We start from the raw sequence: 22,407 nt of genomic DNA on the forward strand, positions 1-22,407 counted from the left end.
CTTCTCTTATCCCAGTGGGAGGAAACTTTGGAGGATGTGGAAAACTATTCCAAAAAGTTGAGAGATATGAAAGAAATGTTTAAGTGTAGAATCACTCAACTTAATTCCACTCTCAAGTCGAAGTAACGTTAGAGCCATCTATTGAGGAGTTTTCTCTTTTCCTAACGAGGACATGCAATAACCCAAAATCATACTTTTGCTGATAGTGTTTTTGTTTTATTTTCATACATCTTTGATCATTGTTTATTGTTGTGGAATCATTTATTGAAATATCTTTGTTGTGTCTATCATAATACATACGCACATAATTTGCTTATTAATATTATATCATTTACTATCAATTCATCTGGCTTTTTATGCTATTAATTTATCATTTACACATAAAATTATAAATATCTATCATACGAGTTGCTTATTTCAGGAGTAAATTTATGTAAAATTTAAATCTTAAGCTAGCCATTTGTATGGAAGCATTAATCTTTAATTGATGCAAATAACGCTGTGGGAGATGTTTATGAAGATTCAAATTCCATTGGATATTTGTTAGGTATAACAGTGTTATCTTTCACTTTTTTGATAATGAGACTTACAAATATTTATGTATGAACTCTACAATATGTGACCGTAATACAAGAAACCATAGTTTGATCACTTTTAAAAATGAGTAAAATTGATTATAATATGTAAATAAAAAGCTATAGTTGAACAAATTGAAATGTTGTTGATTATAAATTGTAGCTTGCGCAAAATTCCATATTGTACACAATATATTATATTCACTCATAATTTCTACATATATAACTAAGGAAAAAAGTCGGCTTTTTACTCCTTTCTCTACGGTTAAAAATGTAAAAGCGATGTCGTCTCATGCGGGTCCGTCGATTTTCTTTATATTCTTTCATCTTTTTCAAGACGGCGGCTGCTTTCACAGTTCGCTCTCGTGCGGAGCATTATAACATAATATTGTTTGATCATCATGTTTTAAATCATATATATAACGTCAAGTGATGTGAAACGACGTCCTTCTTTGACTGTAAGTAACTATTTTTGATCAAATATAAGTTTATATAATATATAAGTACACTTTTAAGCATCTCTTTGTGTTTAAATTACTTGAGCTATTTGCAATGCTATAAGTGGTGTAGGTACCACGGTGGCCCGGGCCTCCAATATTAAAAGTATGAGATCAGAATATATTTCACCCCTCCTCAATAATGAGTCATTAGCATTTACCTCAAAATCCATTATTATTATTACTGCGCAATAGGGAGGGGGGCTCCCCACTTTTTGAGAATTTGGAACTATCATACTGCAGAAATTTAAAAAAAAAAAATTTATTACATTTTTTCTATTGCCCCCTTCACTTTCAAAAATGGTGCTTGGAGCCTTATTCTCCTATACGCCCGGAAAGTTTAAGTTATTCAATGTAGGGTTATATACGAACCGGTAATAGAAACAGTTTTATAAATCAGAAAAGTTTTATTTTGTTTCATAATGACAGTACCATTCAAAGTTTATTTTGACAGAGTTTTTAAATCATATCAGGTAGGTGAAGTCCCTATTGTCCATACACTAAAATCGGTATTTTATTACCTGGCGATTCTTTCATTTATCTTTAAAAAAAACCTTTCAATGAGAAGTGTTAGAGCACTGGTTCTTAATCTTGTATAGAGGTAGTGAGCCTCTACATCTACTTCATATTAATATTCAACGAACCCTTCTTAATTGGTCAAATGGATCGTGTCATCACAAATCATGTGTGTCTTGACCTCCGATAAATCCCTGAGATTTACTCACCCAACCCATAGGGTTTGATCGAACCCAAGTTAAGAACCACTGTTTTAGAGGCATGTTATTTAATATAAAAAGATGCAAAATTTAATTGCCAACATATTTATATTTATAGTATTGGATGATTAAGATATTAGTTATTGACGATTTTGCAAAGATATTAAAAATGTTGATTTTTCCGGAATAAATCTGATTTCAATTACCTGATTTGGACAAACTGCACCAATTTAAAATGATTACAAAAACCAAATCTGATAGTACTCATTGTAACTCTCTGGCATAAATATCCGTGGAGTTATCCACGCTCAAGTAATTTTGCAAATTTCAAATTGTGAAAATGTATTGTAATTTTTTTTATGTACGAGAAATTAAATTAATGAATTCAAATTAGGGTTTATTTTTAAATGAATGTTTATTTTCATTTTTACTTTTAGGGTAAGCAATGCCTATTATTCTGTTATCATCAATTAATCAAAATATTCAGCAAAATAGTTATATGTATGTAATTTCTACATATAATTTGAAAGATGAGATAGCAATTTCGTAGGGGATTTTGATCAACGACTAAAACAAATAATTGCCAATAAAATAGACAAAACAGCAATTAGTGGGAGGAAAAAAATATAATTCATGGATTTATAAATTTTTTATTATTAACTTATGATTTAGAGTAACATTATTTTACGCACTAAAATGAATAAAAACATATTTCATCACTTCTGATTATGTACAAGGTGTGTTAAATAAGATAGGCAACTTTTCCAATTCTGGAGGCAACGTACATTTGGTATGCTCGATTTTTTTATTTTTGTATGTTGGTAAACTCGCCACAAACATATATTTACATTTTCAGCTATATAATATACTTAGTTTGTTTGTAAAAGGCATAAAGGTTAAAAGTGTTTTGCGTGTTTTGGGAAACATGGATCAAAGAATTTGCATCAAATGTTGTGTAAAAAATGAAATTAACTACTCCAAAACGTTTGAATTGTTAACAATGGCATGCGGTGAAACTCTTCTGAATACAAGAATTGTTTACAATTGCTACAAAATCTTCCAAGATGGCCTGGAAGATACCAATGATGAACCTCGCTCCGAACGCCCAAGCACATTAACAACAGATGAAACCGTTGAATTTCCCAAACTTTTATCTGGCCAAAGGTAGCACTTTCCTATTCAGAAGTTCCATGTAAGCATCAGCATTGAGCGGCTCCTTCTTCTCCACAAAAGGGCCTCACCTATGCTGATCACTTGATTTTTTGTTCTAAAGACATGTCTTATTGAAGCTGAGACATTTCCTGGATATCGGGTTGTGATGTAGTGGCTGTTTTGGTTATTTACATTAGCATCAACGCTGAAAAAAAAAAAAATCCCGAATTTTTGTTGGCCTTGAGAAAATTTAGAATCTTCTTTGCCCTTTACAACAGTCTCAGCTTGCTTTGTTCAGAGAACGTGATTTTGCACCAGTCTCATTCCGGATTCAAAATAATAAAATGTGTACACCTATATAAGAGCAACCCTTTAGACTATTTAAAGAGATATCATTCACGAATACCCCTTTGAACCAAACGTCACATAGGAATATTCATTCAGTAAGATTCCCTTTGCGTTCATTTTCATCATAAGATGAAAGCTCTAATTCAAAAAAGAGTAAATTAATTAATTAAAAGATTTGTATCATCAAATCTGATATTTACTATGTCATGTGCAGATGTTATTCACCTTGCTGATAAGTCAAACTTTCCACAATTTACATAATTCACCAAATACAAACCAGCCAAGGAATCATACGGAGAGATTATTGACACGTCTTGTTCTCAATTTGTATTTACATATATAAAAGTAAACGTGGATCTAGCAAATTGTACAATATGTATAAAACTTTTCAATAGCTTTTTTTGATCCCAATTCTACTTACTCTCAGACACCATTCATCCTTTTATTGATTAAAAAAATCAAACATTGTCAAGGGTCATTGAGGGTTTTATATATATTTAAAAATACAGAGAGATTGATAAAGTTATAGGAATTACTCATTCTCTGTGTAAAGATGAATTGCTTTTGTTAAATACTCTTATGGAGAGAGGGTCAAATTTTCTCAAATATGGTGGCTTCATATTGAAGATGATTTAATGATTAATACACTGTTTGTCAAACAGTTTTTGCACCTTTCAAAAGTGCATAATATCTAGATGAGAAGGAGCGTCTACAGGGGGAATTTTTTTATCTAAAGATATTGATAATTTTTTTATCTGAAGATGTAGATAATTTTTTTTAAGTATTTATTTTCTTTAAAAAAAGGTCATTCGGGCAAATCATGGAAGCAGAGCAAAAAATTAATACTATATTTGAAATTTTTTGTGAATAGCTATGAATTTTTGATTTTTTTTTTTCAAAAAATTTAATATTATTTGACAATTTTTTCTAAAGAATTTAATTTTTAGGAATAGCTGTGGATTATATCAATTTTGTTTCCAAAAATTTTAATTTTTTGTGAATAGCTATGGATTTTTGAAGTTTTTTTTTGACTATCTGTGGATTTTGAAACTTTTTTTTCCAAAAAAATTAATTTTTAAAAACAAAACGACAGAGAGTGCAGAAAGTGCTTCTTGCACCAATGAATTCGTATAGGTCAGAGGTTACCGACAAGGGAGGAATTATGGGGATTATTCAGGGAAGGGTGCAGATATGTGTCTTGTTCTTAACCTAAATCTCTCTTTTTGAGAATAACTATGGATTTTGGAAAAAAAAATCATAAAAAATTTAAGTTTTTGTAAAATGATGTGAACTTTTGAAATTTTTTTATAAAAAATTTAAAATTTTTTTTTAAACAAACGTGGATTTTTGAAATTTTTTTCTAAAAAATTTAATTTTGTATGAATAGTTGTAAATTTGGGATTTTTTTTTTTGAAAAAATTTAATATTGAAATATAATTTTGGAAATTTTTTTCTATATAATAATTTAACATTTGGATTTAATTTGGAAGTTTTATTTCAACAAATGTGGGTTTCTGAAATTTTTTGTAAAAAATTTAATTTTATGTGAATAACTATAAATTTTTGATCTGTAAAATTTATTTTTAGTGAATAGTTGTACATTTTTGATAATTTTTTCGAAAAAATTTAATATTTGAAATTAAATTTGTAAATTTTTTTCCAAGAAATGTTTATTTTTGAATTTTTTTCCTTAAAATTAAATTTTGTGTGAATAGCTTTAGATTTTTGAGTTTTAAATTTTTTCAAAAATAATTAAAATAAACCAAGCCCTCCCCCCCTAAAAGATATATATCTATAATCTTGGGGACACCTCGCTCAGATTGACTTATTTTTTATGTATGAGTGGGGTTGTACCTATTAAGATATATATTATATACATTGTGTTTAAGAATAAGAATGTAATTAATGGGTGAAGCCAATTTTTCTTCGTGGGAGTTGTTTTTGATTGTTGACAATCATCTTTTGTTAGACAATGCTCATTAGAACTGTTGAGTAGTAATGCCGGCACCTATCTTTAATAAATTATCTTGTCTGTGAATTGGTGTCCCTTGTTTTCAATATCTTCTTCTTAAAAGACACATTTTTTATTAAGTCTTAAGAAGGGATTAGTAACGTAAATCCACAATCACTTTTTCAATATTATACCTTTTATTTCTTCCTGTAATTTCTGTTTTAAATATCTGATATATCCTCTTCAGGATTCCTATATATTATTTTCTGGAAGCATCCATGTTTAAATATTAAAGCATCAACTATTCATTTGATTACTAAAGGATCGATTAAGCTCCAGTGAAAGATTTAACAGATATCCATATGGTTAATAAGATATCTTAGATTTATGAATGGAACATAATCAAAATAAAATAAATATCTTAGTCACTAGGTGGCGTGACAGAATGTAGTTAGGGTCGTAATATACCAAGTGGTCCATTAAAATCGGAACACTTTGAATTTTAAACTTCTACAAGATATAATTTATTAATTAATAACAGAATGTCAGCAAAATTAACACTATAAAATTTTTAGCCTATATTCGATTCTAGAGTCAAAATTATGAAGTTTTCTTGTTAATTATGCAGTCAGTCACTATCAACGTTGTAGTAGTGAGGAACGGTCGTTGACCGTCGAAAGTAAATATTGCCAAAAAATGATTTGTCATATTATTTTATAAAAATAAAGTAATTGCAATTTAGCTATTAAGTTTGAATTGGTGTGTTTTATGAAAATCCTGTATTTGCGTCAATTTCTCATATAGAAAAAACAATTTTTTCTATTTATTTTCATAATTTGAAATTTATAAAATTATTTGAAGGCAAATAACACAACGGTTGATAATCAAAGAGAGCTAAAAGTGATGCCATCAGATCTGGTGCCATGCAGAAATTCTAAATTAATGTATTTGTTTCAAATAGACTTATTGAAACCGGATTTATTTTAGAATCCCTCACATTTTTAAGATATTTGTGTAGGACGTCCGGAGGGGTGGGCTGGAAGGCTGTAGAAAATATAATATTTGAAAATTTCTCGAAAAATCTCATATTTGAAGTATCATTTTTTTTCTAAAAATTTATTATTTTGTGAGCAAGTTTGGATTTTTCTCCCAAAAAAAATAATTTTTTGAGAATAACTACGGAGTTTTGAAATATTTTTCGTATAAATGTAATATTTGAAATTTGTTCTCAAAAAAAAATATGTAAAATTTAATTTTTAAAATTTTTTTCTAAAAATAAATTTTTACAACTTTTTTTTCCAAAAAATTTTAATTTTTCGATGTCTTTTCCAAAATATTCAAAAACCAAGCCCACTACTAAAAAAAATGTATAACCCTGCGGATTACTCATGATAAGTCAGCTAACCATTCACAAAAAAATCAACAGATTCTGCATATTTTTGCATAAAATGACTATCCATTTAAAATCTCTCAATAAAAAATTATTTAAATAGGAAAAAAACATTAAAAAACAGTTTATTTAGTGTAAAGGCAATGGGAGACGTCACTTATCTAATATGATTGACAAAACTGTGTAAAATCAAACCTTAATTGTATGCAGCCATAATGAAACAAAAATATAACTTTTCTGATTGGTAAAACTTGTTATATTGGTTTTTGGAAAAAGGAAGGTATGTTAGAGCACCCTGTTTATCTGTCACGTAAATTTAACTATAATAACCCTGTTTAATAATTTCGCACAGAGTGTAATTTTTCTATTGAACAATTGTCCTTCTCAGAAGGGTCCATGATCCCTGTACAATGTATGTGAGGAAGTTTTTGTCTTTTTTTTTGTATACACCCTCCCTCATATTCTCATTTGGTACGCATATTAGTGATGAAAATCGTGTGTATTTTGCCCATGTTAAAAAAAAAACCTCAAAAGCAACCCTTACAGTTTAAAGAATGTTTGAAGGAAAACAGATCAGCTGGTTTCATAAATCACAAATAAACATCAGCTTACAGTTTAAAGAATGTTTGAAGGAAAACAGATCAGCTGTCTTGACGTTTCATAAATCAGCTACAAGTAGCTGTCACAAGGGAGGAGGGGACAAGGAAATAAACATGGACATTGGTACGAATTTAATCCGATGTTGTTCTATCCTGAGTCCGACAAGGACCGCCAATTATAACTCCACAACAAATCCTCAAGATTACTTTCTGTCTTTTAGAGCACACACGAATGTTGAATCAGGTTTTGAATATAGTAGGAAAGGAAGTTCACAAAACTCTGAGTTAAATAATAATGACAACAGGTTACAAAAAGAAAGTTTTTTCTTTAGATTAGCAACTTAAAAAACGGTTGAATTCAAAAAATACAGACGATTTTCATCCCTACATATAATGTAACAAAAACTTTATACACAGCCCCTAATAATATTATTTCTTTATAGTCTATTGTTGTTCCATTCTATTGACGCGTGACTTTAAGTAAGACATACCTGTTATTTGTACAAAAATATCATACAGGTATATGTTGAAAAATTATTTGAAATAAAATGTCCCAACATATATCCATCCCATGTGGTCTAATGGCTAGGATAGCTGGCTTTCACCCAGCAGGCCCGGGTTCAATTCCCGGCATGGGAAATATTTTTTCCTTTTTTGACATCCCTATTTACATTTTTTGACTTTTAAATTAAGATTAATTTCTTTTTTATCGATCCTATATTGCTCGTTTTTAACTTATATATTTTTTGTACCCGTGTTCGACCGTCAAAGTTTATATCAGATATATACATATATATAACGTGAGCTTAATTTATGCATACATAATATTTTTCTGACGAACAAAAGTTAAACAATGACTTTTATATGTTTTATCATAATTTGTAAATATGAGGTGATTTTTATATTATTCTTGAAAGATTCTCTGGTATTATTATAACTAGGAAAGACCCTAACTAAAGGAGGACTTTCTTTACTTTTGACTCAATTACTCGTGGTTAAAGATGGGACGTTTTATTTTTTCCATGGCAATATTCAAAACGTTGATTGGTTAAATTAGAATTATCTCCTTTTAAAATGTGAGCAATTATCAAAAACGAATGCATAATGATTCAATAGACGGGAAGAATTGGTTAATTATAAATATTTATATATATTTTTTTTTTGGGGGGAGGAGGGGGGAGACTTATTTAAAAACAAATCTAATTGTTTGAAAAAGGTTTCAAAAATCCATAGGTATTCACAAAAAAATTGAAAAATAATTTTTTTTCGAAAAAAATATAAAAAAATTAATTTCAAATATTAAATTTTTGATAAAAAAACTTGGAAAATACTCACGTATTCACAAGAAATTAATTTTTCTTTAAAAAAATTTCAAATTTCCATATCTAGTCACAGAAAAAATTCAGAGATGAAATTTGAAAAATTAAATTTATAGAAATATAATTTCAAAAATCTACATCTATTTACAAAAAAAATTCAAAAATTCATAGCTAATCACAAAAAATAAAATTACAAATAATTAATGTTTTTGCTCTGCTGCATGACCCAAATGACCGTTTTTTTAAGAAAATAAATCTTTAAAAAAAATTAAGTCTTATTTGTTGGTAAAAATTTTTCCTCCTGACAAAAAATGTCTAGTCAAAAGCAAACAATCCTTTACTTTTTGTTAAGAAGGGGGGAGCCCCTCCAGTCAACCCTCTGCGGACGCCCTTGACAACTGATTTTGAGCCTTTCTTTCTGGTTCCTTTCGGAGAAATGGTTGAGTGACACAATAGAGATAACGTCTTGTACGATGCAATTTCTTATGTGGATATGGCTTCAAGATAAACAGAGATACTTCGTTCATAATACTTTTTTTAAAACTAGGATTAAGAAAAACAGTAATACTATTTATAACATTCTATGAATCTCTTGGATTTTTTTTTAAATATTCGTAAAAAGTTCAAGTACCCGAAGTCAATTATGATTTAAGATCTTTTCGGACAATAGAAACCGAAATTATACAATAACCGGGTACTTCGAATCCGAGTTCAAAACCACTACTAGTTTGTTTGACTTGAAGTTTAAAAGACTTATATGTCTTTCATTGTTTGAATAGCAGTTAGTAGCTTTTCCACAATTTGCAATTGAATGCAACCCAGTTGGAATTTAAAAAAAATAGACAAATGAATACTTTTTGAAGCATAAATACCTATAAAATAATCTAGAACAATAAACGAAGATACGTTGAAGATTGTATACAATTTTACAACTGATCCTTTTTTTTAAGTTGGATAAAATGATACCAACTGATAATACAATTAGAATAATTCAATTAATAAAATAAGTTACAGCAAAAATATTGTTGGATCTGTCTAAAAAACTAAAAAGACTGTATTTCCATAAGTCCTGTTCCAATGAAGTATTTCAGTTCAAAGACTGGTCCTTATTGGTCTTTTATGGCGAGTACAACAGCTGAAATGGCGTAGTAAATAACTAAGTTATTTGAGCTGTTGAAGTTTCTATAAAAGGACAATAAGAACGGACAAATTTTATTGGTACCGGACTGATAGAAATGCGGTATTTTTAGGTTTTTTTAGACAGATCCAACACTAATGATATACGAGGTGTGTTCAAAAAGTAAGGTGACTTATCAAATTTGGAGAGCATGGTACATTTGGTATACTCGATTTTTATATCTTTTATTTTGGTACACTCGCCAGAAACATATATTTATTGTTCTGGCTATATAATATGTTTAGTTTGTTTTTTGGGAGGCATAACAGAGTTGAATTATTTTTTGTGTTCGGTAATTTTTTGCTATTGAAAGACACGGAAAAAAGAATATACGTCAAATTTTGTATAAAAACGGAAATTAGTTCTCCAAACACTTGAAACGTTGACAATGACATACTGAGTAACAAAAAAAAATTGCTTACAAGTCTTGCAACGATGGCTGAGGAGATGTTAATCATGAGCCAAGCACGTCAACAACAGAAAAAAAATATGTGGAATCACTATCGGATAAGTTGCTCAGGATATTGACATATCGATTGGCTTGGGCCATAAATTTTTTTCAAACGTTTTGGGCATGAGACGAGTGTCAGCAAAGTTTTTCCAAAACTGCATAATTTTGACCAACAGAATCGTCGATATTTTTTGGCCAAAAACAACACCACAATCATGCCTCAGCCATCATATTCATCGGATTTGCCCTATGTGACTTTTGCTAGAAAATTGAATGACTTCTGTTTTTTTCTACCGTGTTTTCACAGGATATTTTTAAAATTAAAAAATTCCTTGATTGGGGGGGTCTACAGTCCCTCCATCCCCCTGAACTGACTAGCTTTTTTCATTTTTTATATTCTTCAATTCTGGTCCTTAGGTATGTTAAATAGGAAAAAAGATCAAACCTATTAATAACTGTAAGAAAAATATATGAAAACAGATTAGAAAATCAGTCCTAGGACGGATCCGACACTAAGCAAAAGCAATGTAAAACTAGTGGCATTATGTTTACAAAGATAATAATTCGTCCAAAAATCTACTTTAGCCCCTCAAAATCAGTTTAGAATAAAGAAAAGTTTTGAGAATCGGTCGAAAACCGATGTTGTTTTCCAGTTCAGTCATAAGTAGTGATGTGCCGGTCCTTATTTAGGACCGAGAACGTCGGGTGAGTCCAGTCCTACTTGTCAGTCCTTAAAGAAGAGAAAATGTATCCCTTGTTACGTCATTGAGGGTGTTTCCCCCTTTTTTATTGTATTTTAATGGATTACAATGAAAACATGAATATTTTTTAGAAAGGAATGTGTCGTAATACATATTTCATATACCAAGGCATTACATTTATAAGATTGGACTAGAATAGACCGAATAAATAAAGGCTGACAAAGCACTTACCATAAGTAACATTTCGGTCCAGATCGCTTTCAAACCGTGGATCGAAACTTAATCGTTACTCATAAATTTATTTTATTTGTATCTAAGAAGAATGTCATTTTATAAAAGGTAATGGACAAAAGGTCCTTTTGGGAGGTTAGCCTAGACCAGTGGTTTCCAAAATAGGGATCGCAACCCCTGTGGGGTTCGTGGGACACAACGGAGGGGTCGCGAGATGATTTCAAAAAAAGAAGAATATAATTAAAATTGATATTACTTTGAGTGGAATCAAAACTTAAATACTGATAAATGTACATATTTTTTATAAGTCTCTTCTGGATGATTTGAAAAGTATTTCTCAGAAGATAATGCTCCACAAAAACATAACTGGATATGACTCTTTTATCGGTTGTCTGACATGGAAGATGCCCCTATTTAATTTTCATGTTATCAAACACTAATAACAGATTTTTATTTTTAAAACAATGAACGAATTCTGGAAATCTGTGATGGTTAAGTACCCACTGCTGGCTAAAACAGCTTTATAATTACTTATACCATTTAGCTCAACTTATTTATCTGAAAATAAATATTCCGTATTAACTATATTACAAATAAATAGAGATCGTGTCTCAACGTGGAAGATGATCTTCGAGTTGCTGTATCTAAAATTAAAATTGGAATAGACCTGTTTTGCTGAATGCAGAGTGGGGATCCGTCACATTAAGACCTCGATTCGTTTATAAACCTATTTGCACATCCACAGACTGTAATGTTATTTGTTTGTGAGCCTCAATTTTGACTTTATAATCGCAAAAAAAGAGAATTGATAGTGTATAGAAATGATTCCAAATAGTACATATGTATAACACTGATTTTTATATTTACAATAATATATTCTTCGGTGTATTTCTTATTTATTTTCATATTTTTCAATATATTATGTAGAATTAAAATCTTTATTTTTGATCAATATAGTCAAATAACTTATATTATCTGTGACTGGGTTGCACTTTACAGGGTTGATAAAAGGTCTTTAAGTGGTTTATTTGCATAAATGCACTCCAAAATTTAATATTATCTCTCAATGAGTTGTAGGGGTCACACATTGTCTAGCCACATATTTTAAGGGTCAAAGTCAAGTAGTTTGGCCACCACTGGCCTATACCAAATTTTAATTGAGATTAGCCAAGACTGGCATTTTTGTGGAAACAATTTAGACTGATTTTTCTTGCGAAACCTTCATACAGCTTGGTTTTTGTATTTTTTTCCAAAAAAATACAAAAATGGTTACTATTTTTTTAAAATCCAAAAATATTTTTTATAGGAAAAAGTCAAAAAATTAAATTAAAAAAAAAAAGTATCAAAAATCTATAGTTATTTCAAAATTCATAGATATTCACAGAAAATTAAATTTTTTTGGAATACATCTCAAAAATTAAATATCCTTGTAAATTTTTTTTGAAAATTAAATTTTTTGTAAAAACATTTCAAAAAAGAAATTTCAAATATTAAATTTTTTTGAAAAAAAATTCTAATATCCATAGCTATTAAAAAAAAAATAATTTAATGAATTTTCAAATTATTATATTTCTTGGCTCTATTTTTAATAAAAATTATTTTTGATTTTGTAAAAAAAAATCCGAAAATTAAGTTTTATTTTAAAAAAATGTATCAAAAATCTATAGTTATTCAAAAAAAAATTTGAAATATTAAATTTTTCAGAAAAACAATTTCAAAAATTTATAGATATTCACTGAAAATTAAATCTTTTTCCCAAAAAATGAAATATTTTATGAAAAAATTTCCAAAATTGAATTTTTTGGGAAAAAATTTCAAAAAATAAATTTTTGGAAAAAAAAATCCATACCTATAAATAAAAAATTTAAATGAATTTGCGAATTATTAGATTTTGTGGGTCTAATTTTTTGGATGTTTGAGAAAAAGGAACTTTTGCAAAGGTTCCCCGTCTCCCCTACTACAGACATAATATCCACTCCATTCTGAGTCCCTTGTTTCCATTTGTTCTCTTCCTCATCAAACTCTAATTAATCAAACTCTTGTATATTATTATTGACACAACCAGACACACATTAAAAGTCTCTTTATTTTTCTTACATAGGAGGATCTGATGATCTTTAATTAGACATACATATGTATATACACTTTACAACAAAAGAAATAAAAAAAGGGATTCTTTATTTAAGAACAACATCTCAAAGGACAAATTACAAAGTGTACAAAAAAATAAAAAAGTTTTATTTTTTGTTCCTCAGTGGATGTTCGCTCATCAAAGTCTGAGAATGTTGGTCACTTGTCTTTTTTAAGGATCTTTTATTTAATAAGTTGTTCCTCTTTATTTCTATACTTTATAAGAAGTATTATAATCATCCGATTTAAGCCATGTACTGTCCGATTCCTTGTGGCCGACGAGAATCCAAATTCTTCTATGGGCATTCTATGGACAGTATGGGCCACGTATGCATTGCAAATTTTCTGGGTCACATATGACTGGTTATTCCCTTTCAGGTAGTAAGAATGTAAAATATGTCGAATTTCTTCCTTTGAGACCTCCATACTCGACGCACGATAATTCACGACATAACCGCCCAAGTGCAATACTGTCCAAAAACACTTGTAGTATACAGTCACACCTTTACAACCCCTTATCGTATGATTCCATGTGACCAATAATAATGAAATTAGAATTTCATTTTCCCAAACCACAGCCCGAAACCTCTTGACAGTATTGACACAGCTGGAACGCACCATGTCCCATGGAATTTCCCTCAATACAGCCTCATCTGTAGCCATGTAGACTTACCTTGGTCTTTTGTACGTCATGGTCTACCTCCTCCATTGCAAAATCCAGAGGATTGCAATCTGGTAATGAAGGAGGTCAAACATGCTCAAAATTGGAGGCCCAATATTTTTGGACGATTGTTTAAATCTTGTTAGAAGGAGATAGACGATTCCTCAAAGCTTTCTCGGCCTGGTACATATTGAGAGTCTTGCTAATGACCTTGTTGGAGGAGCCATTTTCCAACATTTTTGACATGACTGCACCCTTACTTTCCAGCTCCATGGTTCCCTATTGAATTGAAATTTTGTCACTAAAAACCAAATTATGTGCATAAATTTTTTGTAATATTATTCTTACAACCAAAAAAAAAAAAAAATCACTTATACAAATTTTGGAATGCATTAAAATGAATATGTAATAAATTCATATCTTCACAAAAACAATCTTGAAAAAAAAAAAAAAATCCATAGATGAGAAAATAAATGTTTATTTTTTTTACATCATGCGTACAGTGTGGTCAAGATATATTGGGAAAATCTTTAAAATATGGTTCTCCTTATCCACTTTGGAGCCGGAAGCATTGGCAGACAAGAACAACCCCGTGCGAATCCAACTTTGTCATTCAGGGCCTCCAAGGACAAATGATACTTGACTCAAGGCTCATTTTTGACCCTCCCTCAGAGATAAAAATCCCAAGAGTCCAGGCTGTTTGAACCCCAAAAAAGTGGGCTTCAAATATGAGGATGTTTTTTTTTTGGCTTCGACATCCAGAATTTTTTTGGCCTTGTGAGCCGGTGCATGGTCTTGTTAGAAGGTGGATTTTTTTGGGTTACTCCATCCATCTAAGGAATGTAAATGACAAGTGCCAGAACGAGTACAATGACAAGGCTGCTTCAGCACAAGGTTGTTCAGGCGTGCCAAAGCTGGGGCAAAATTGTCAAAAAAGAGTTCAAAAGAGTATTCCAACGGATTAGATACGCATCTTTCATAACTGATGTCACTCTCACAAGGCTCTTTCCATCCTATTTTTTGAAAGGTTTCTGGACAATCAGGTGGTGGGAAGATCCGAGATCTCTTGCATGGGCCCTCATGTACTTCAGGGGATAAATCTCGAATATTTTCATTAACTCAACCGGGTCCAGTTTTAACTAATTGACAGAGCCCTTCTTCCTCTCCAACGTTGGAGCTACTCACAGCGTAGACAGTGGTCTTGGAGTGCACGTATAGAAATTCGTCGGTCAGGTTCAAGTATCATTTTCTCGACTTGTACTTAAGGTAGAGAGCTCAGGTTTGTTTTGTTTAGTAACAAATTGTTTAGTCTTTAATATATCGAAATATTAATTAATTTCAATCACTCAACCTTCATTAGTTATTGAAATAGTAAGTGTTCAGATTTCAATGGACCACCCAGTAGAGTTCTATTGCTGAGTGTATTTTTTTATTGATATTTTCAATTTCTGATAATAACTTTTAAGGATGTATAGATATTATTTTGGCTCGTTGAATGCATCAAAGTTTTACTTTCCCTGAAATAGAAGAAGAAGTTTTCTCTTTAGAAATGGAATAATAAATGATAATATTTGCACTTTCAATAATGTTAATGATCACATCGTAGGGAAAAGTAGAAAATGTGTGAATATTCATTAAATAACAAAAATAATAAGCACGAAGGAAACTTTTGAATATCTCAAAATGTTTTTTAATTAAAGCAAAGATGTTGTTGTTATTTCTGCTTGCAACATGGAGAAAGGGAAGGCAAATTGTTTTTTTTTGTTTTTTTTTCATAATGTATATAATTTAAATAATGGGAAATTAGCTTTAAATTATTGTTATTACAGCGTGAAAGTTCGAAATGGGGGTTACATAGAATAGAAAGAGAGAGAGAGAGAAACTCCGATATTTATATATATATAATATACGTAACATCTGCTCTGTTGTTCCATTGGATTTATTATTTGAACACGGATATAAAACTACTATTATTAAATAAAAATAAAGTTTTTAATGCGATGATGAAATTAGGATTTTTTGACACAAACTTTTAATATACATAGATTTATCTAGGTATGTTAAAGGATTTGACGGATAAGCTAAACTTTAATGGATGACGTCGATCTTAAATGTGTCTCTCCATTTATCTTTAGTGCTGCCAATACTTTCAATAGTCAACACAAAGGTCTGAAAATTCTCAGGTTTAACAAAGAAAATACGTGGTTTTCTTTCATCAATTTTAATCTCCCTCAAAACAGAATCATTTATATAACATTTCAAGGCTACTTTTGTAAAAAGCTGAATCTTTTGCCTTACAAAAGTCCGCAGTTTGAGTGATAACATCTTCTTAGCGGCAAGCCTTTTTTGTAGGTCTACCAATATCCAGTAATCGCTGGAAGCCAAATCTAAAGAGTAAGGGGGATGCAAAAACAATTTCAAGTTCAATTCTTGAAGTTTTGATATACTTTTGACACGGTGCGTTATCCTAGTTAAACAACACTTTCTTCTTCTTCTTCAAATGGGGCCGTTTATCCTGGATTTTGTCCTTCAAATGCTCTAATAACGCTAAGTAATATTCTCTGATGATGATATTTCCTTTCTCGATGTAGTCTATGAATATTATGCAATGCTCATTTCATGACCTTTCCAGCTGATTGTTGTGGATTCAGGCGCGAGCTTACCAGTTGTTGATCACTCAGATGATGATCGTTTTGATTCCAGGGTGAAGTGATGGATCCATGTTTTATCCATAGTTACATTTCTGTGCAAGAATTCCGTTTTGTTACGTTTCAAATATTTAAGGCAATGCTTAGCATGAGCGGTATTTTTTTCCAATCAAGAAATTGTTTTTGATCCATTTTTTTCATTTCTTTTTAAATAATTTTTCAATGATAGGTTCTAGAAGGTAGTTGTCTTATACAAAAATATTCATAATTTGATCATTAGTAAAGGTCTTAAAAAATGTGTGTTTTTTCCAAAATACAAACGGTTCCAATTACTCAATTTGAACAAATTGACCAAATTTAAAATTCATGCATGACATCAGATCTGATGACACTAATTTTAACTCTCTAGCATTGTTATTTGTGAAATTATTTGCGTTCAAACAATTTTGAAAATTTCAAATTATGAAAATGAATTTAAAAAAATATTTTTTGTCTATTAAAAATTGAAGTAATTAACTGATTTTTATAAATCACATCAATAAAAACTCAAGAGCTAAATCGATATTAGTCTAATTATATCAAATATTCTGTTTCACTATTTTGCCAATATTTTTTTTCGACGGCAAATGCACGTTTCTCACTACTCCAAAGCATGATAGCAAATTACTGTATTTTCAAGACAGCCTTCGAATCTTGTTAACAGAATGAAACCTCCCTGCTTTTACCTACTTCTACAGCCTGATTGCCAAAAATGATAAAAAGGAATTTATGTTACCACTCAGTCTATATACTCAAAGCTATAAGACGTCTAAACGAGACTGTTAGCTCTTCAGAAGATTTCCTTGAGTACAAAAAAGTATTTTCTCCCAGCAATTGAAGAATTTTGACAGTGCTCACTTTGTGAAAAATATACGTTCATGTTACTTTGTATTCAATCATTCAGGGAGTTGCATTTTTTTGCCACAAGATGGTGTCAATCTATGTCGCTTTATTTACAAACGAATATTGGTAAACAACGCTCATGCCCTAATAAAAGGGGGAATTCATTCAGTTAGCTATAGAGTAATTCAAAAACAAGTATTCGCTGAGCCATCTAAATTTTACACAAATTGATCAAGTTTTGCCACTTGGTATATAGCTTACTCATAAAAATGATACTATTTAAAATTTTACCTTGTTTTTTTTTTCAGAGTCGCCATGGTTCTATTACGTGGAGAAACATATTCACTCCTTAATATAGAGGAGTTCCTTATATCCAATCACTTTACAAACACTTCCCTCTCTGTCGTGAATCAAGGAGTCAAGTCCTCTATTCGCGTTCATTCTCTTGTCCTTGCATCTATTAGTCCTTTCCTCAAGGAACTCCTTCTTATGGGCTTACCTCATCAAGATGAAGAAATCCTACTCACAGGGGTGTCTCATGAAGAACTTCAGTCCCTGGTACAGTTTTTATATACTGGGTTCGTGGATCTTCCTTCCAGGGAGTTCTACAACTCCTTCCTTGGACTCTTACAATCTTTGAACATTAAATTGGATCAACTTAGAATGGAAGAATTGCTGGCTCCTTCTACTCTTTTGAATAGTAGGGAGGATGCCCTTAGTTCAGAGGAGGATCTGTGGGTATTAAAGGATCAAGGAAATGTTCTCACTACTTTGGACGATAGTGAAATCCTCTACGAATTCCCCATCAAATTGGACGAATCATCAGGAATAACTGTCACCAACAACTTTTACTTCCATTAGAGCTCGAAAATATTGATCCAGTTCCTCTTCTGATTGATGAAGTCGATGAATCAGCCCTCCACTCATCTCTATCCATGTCGCTCACTCCGCCTTCTCCCTCAATGAAACGCTTCCCTTGTCTCCAATGCTCAAAGACTTTTCCCTCAAAATACTACCTAAAGTTTCATTTGAATTCCGTACACGCTACAAGCTCCTCGCATCCCTGCCCGGATTGTGGAAAGGGCTTCTCAGGGAACTACTATCTACGTCAACATATGCGACGAATGCACTCAGAAGGAGGCCGATCACATACATGCTCCATCTGCTCCTCCTCCTTTGGTCTCAAATACGATCTCATTGTGCATCAGCGAACCCATGAGAGTGTCAAAAGATTCCATTGTCAAATCTGCTCCAAGACGTACTCCAACTCTAGAGCCCTCAAAGAACACTCTCGTACACACACAGGAGAACGCCCCTATGAATGTAAGGAGTGTAAAAAGTGCTTTGCTCTTCCCAAGACCCTTCGGGTTCACTATAGACAGCACTCTGGAGAAAGACCCTACCTCTGTCCTTCATGTGGAATGACGTTTGTGCAAAACTCTACTCTTAAAAACCATATCAAATCATATCATTGAATCAACTGAATATATTTTAGTCCATATCATCAGCTTTATCAAGACATTTAATTTTATTGTTAGTACCCTGTGCAAGGAAGACTCTATACATGAAATGTGCACTCCATTAAGGGCTATTTTTTCTATAAGGAGAATAATTATCAAATGAAAGAGATAATTCAATTAAAAGAGTTGTGTAATTATTGTATTTATTAAAATTAATTGAACTTCATTTTAATTAATTAATCATATGTATAATTGTAAGATACCCATGTTGTTAAGCTAGGACCTTTTGATGTAAAGTTCTTAAAAGTTGTAATAATTAAAAAACGGAGGAAAATCGTAAAAAGCTTCGACAATTGCCTAGATTTGAATCTAACACGAGGTTTGAGTGCTAAATTGTCATAACTCAAAAGTAACAAATATTAGTCTTATTCCATGTCATAGCTTGCATTAAGATCTGCGTCAAGCAGCTGTGACGAAATAAACAAGGACATTGGCAACCATGTCAATCCTCAATTTTATGTACCTGAGGCCAACAAGTACTTACAATTGTAACTCTGCAACAAATCCCCAAGGTTACCCTCCGTCATTTATGAGCAGACACGTATGTTCAATCAGGTTTGTATGTAAATAGTGATGGAAATCGGGTGCATTTTTTAGGTTGCCCGTTTATTTTGTAATTGGTACTCTGAAGAGTAAGTTTTATTTCCTTAGCAGTTGTCATTATTATTTAACTCCGTTCCTAAATAGATTCAATTATATGTCAACACCTGATTGAACCTCTGTGTGAGCTCATAAAAGGCGTAACACTGAGGATTTGTTGTGGATTTATATATGCAAGTCCTTGTTGGACTCAGAGTAGATTGTGGGATCGACATTGGAGACTTGTAGCTGATCTAATTAAACGTATCATTAGCTAAGCTTCTCTCCTCACAAAATATTCTTCAAATTGTCAGGGTTACCATGTTGATTTTTTTTTTTTTTTTTTTTTGTCTAACATGCCCAAAATATCCATCATTTTCCGCCTTGAACGGTATTTTTCCCCATCAAGAAGGAGTGTAAAATTAAAAGACAAAATGGTTTTGTATCCATTGTTTTGGAAATGACAAAAGTCAGCACAATAACTCAGAAACTATGAAAAGGATTCTCATAAACTATCAAGAGCTGTTTTTTGAAGGTTGGTACACACTGAAAATGAGGTGAAAAAAGCGCCATCTGTGTATCTTTGAAGCCCGTACTTTTGAGCCCATGTGACCTTTGCGTTTACATAACGTTTAATTATTACATGTTTTTGTTATTGTAGTTTGGCAAAGCCCAGAGCCGATTAGAATCGGGGGACTGACTCTTTGTTATTTGTTATTAAAATATATTCTTATGTACACAATTTTAATAATAAATACATTAGATTTAGGAGTTGAATCAAATATTGACGCACATTCATCTTTATGTCTCTTCTCTTCTTTGTAGAAGAAGGGTTAGCGTCTTGAGAAATAAATACTGCTTCCAATAATGTATATGTCTATGGTATATATGAATGTTAACAATAGAAAATTTGAGAATTAATGTTTTTATATCCGAGAAAAAACTCTTATTAAAAATGTGTTTGTTTTTTGTAGATCTTCAACTATGTACTGGATTGGAATCCAGTACATAGTAGGAAGGCTCTATACAATTATGTAAAGCTATAAAAAAAGATAGTTGTAAAGAGAGGGAATGTCAAAACAAATCATTTCCTCTTTTGATCACATAAAATTCATATTGAACAAATAAATACAAAAGTCTTGAAAAATAAGATATTTTTATTTAAAAAAAAACTATACAACTTCATTTTTCTCATGCCATGCAATCATCGTCTTTAATGATTGTAAATACCACTTGCCCTCAAACAGTTACATTATTTTCATAGGGGAGGTCATGCGTATATTTATAGATGTAAATCGTAAGCATTTTAGGTATGTATGAACCCATAAAACGACCATTAGAAAATATACGAAGTGCTTCAATAAGTAAGATGACTTTTCAAGATTTTTTTATTTCATTATGTTAGTGCACTCGCCGCAAACATATATTTACTGTTTCAGTTATATAATATGTTTAGCTAGTTTTTGAGAGGAATAACGATTAAAAGTATTTTGCTTGTTCGGCGATTTTTTGTCATCAAAAAACATGGATCAGAGAATTTGCATCAAATGTTGTGTACAAAATGAAATAAAGTGCTCCAAAACACTTGAAATGGTGACAATGGCATACGGTGAAACTGTTCTGAGTGGTACAAACTCTTCCAAGATGGCCCGGAAGATGCCAATGACGAGCTTAGCTCTGGACGCCCAAGCACGTCAACAACAGATGAAAATGTTGAAGCAGTCAAGAAAATTGTTTTTGAAAACCGTCGAATCACTATCAAAGAAGTTGCTGAGGATATTGAAATATTGATTGACTCGTACCATAATTTTTTTCGAACGTTTTGGGCATGAGACGAGTGTCAGGGAAGTTTGTTTCGAAACTGCTTAATTTTGACCAAAAGAATTGTTGCATTTTTTGACCAAAAACAACACCACAATCATGCCTTGGGCACCATATTCAAGGGATTTGGCCCCATGTCACATTTTCTTTTTCCCAAAACAGAAGAATCTATGAAAATATAGATATTTGCAACGATTGAGGAGATAAAAACTGCATCACCGGAAGAGCTCAAGGCTATAACGAAACAACATGTTTATTAGATGTGCTTCGGGGATTGGAAAAAACGTTGGCACAAGTGAATTGTATCTTTGAAGGGGCAACATAAATATTGATGAATAAATAAATATTTTTTCCTAAAAAAAAAAAGAATACTTACTTTTTGAACACAACTCGTATATATGCTGTTCACAAAAAATGAAATTTTTCGAATTTTTTTTTCAAGGTCCAGATAAAATTTCCAAAATATAATTTTTCATAGAAAAATTTCCAAAATCCATAGCTATTCACAGATAATTAATTTTTTGGAAAAAAAATTGAAAAATTAAAACAAATTTCCAAAATTAAATATTGGACTGTTAATTAATGTAAAAATTCTTATTAATATTGAATGTTTTAGTAATTAATTTTTGACATTCTGGTTAAGCCATGCTTTGAGCATAAATAAACTTTAAAAAAAAAAAAATCATTTCGTCATCATGAGTGAGCAAAAAGGGAAAAGGCAGCGCATCACAGATCTCTTAGATGCTCAAGTTGAGGTCACGAAGATTATGGACGTCGTGAATTGATCTAGGGCCCTGGTTTTCAAGGTGGGTAAGATGACGAATGATGGAGAAGAACCTTCTATGAAATTAGGAAGTGGAAGGCCCAATTTAAAGAGGGATCCGGAAGTCCTGTCCAGGATGGAGAAAAATATCAAGGAGGATACCAACAAATCGATGAATCGTCTAGCCAACAACTTCTTCGTAGCTGCAAGGAAGTAACCTCTCGATTCTACGTTTTTCTACCCTATCTTGTACATAGATAGGGGTGTCCGCCGGATTATATATATATATATATTTT

At 31.3% G+C, this 22,407-nt stretch overlaps 1 protein-coding gene and 1 non-coding gene across 2 annotated transcripts; both read left to right on the top strand.

The window, feature by feature from the left end:
* The first annotated feature begins 988 nt into the window (after positions 1 to 988).
* On the top strand, positions 989 to 20,891 carry LOC121123552 (uncharacterized). The gene is made up of 2 exons (XM_040718676.2): positions 989 to 1,033; positions 17,737 to 20,891. Exon 2 carries the CDS (start codon positions 17,744 to 17,746, stop codon positions 18,287 to 18,289), a length of 546 nt encoding a protein of 181 aa, XP_040574610.2. The 5' UTR covers positions 989 to 1,033; positions 17,737 to 17,743; the 3' UTR covers positions 18,290 to 20,891.
* On the top strand, positions 7,796 to 7,867 carry TRNAE-UUC (transfer RNA glutamic acid (anticodon UUC)). Its single transcript has one exon. It is a non-coding gene; the product is annotated as a tRNA-Glu (tRNA).
* Positions 20,892 to 22,407: the final 1,516 nt, after the last annotated feature.

Source organism: Lepeophtheirus salmonis, chromosome 8 (genome assembly GCF_016086655.4).
Source record: "Lepeophtheirus salmonis chromosome 8, UVic_Lsal_1.4, whole genome shotgun sequence".
NCBI classification, from domain to species: Eukaryota; Metazoa; Arthropoda; class Copepoda; order Siphonostomatoida; family Caligidae; genus Lepeophtheirus; species Lepeophtheirus salmonis.

Excerpts from the sequence above, each read along its gene's own strand:
- LOC121123552 (XM_040718676.2), top strand. The coding sequence starts at position 17,744 with ATGGTTCTATTACGTGGAGAAACATATTCACTCCTTAATATAGAGGAG.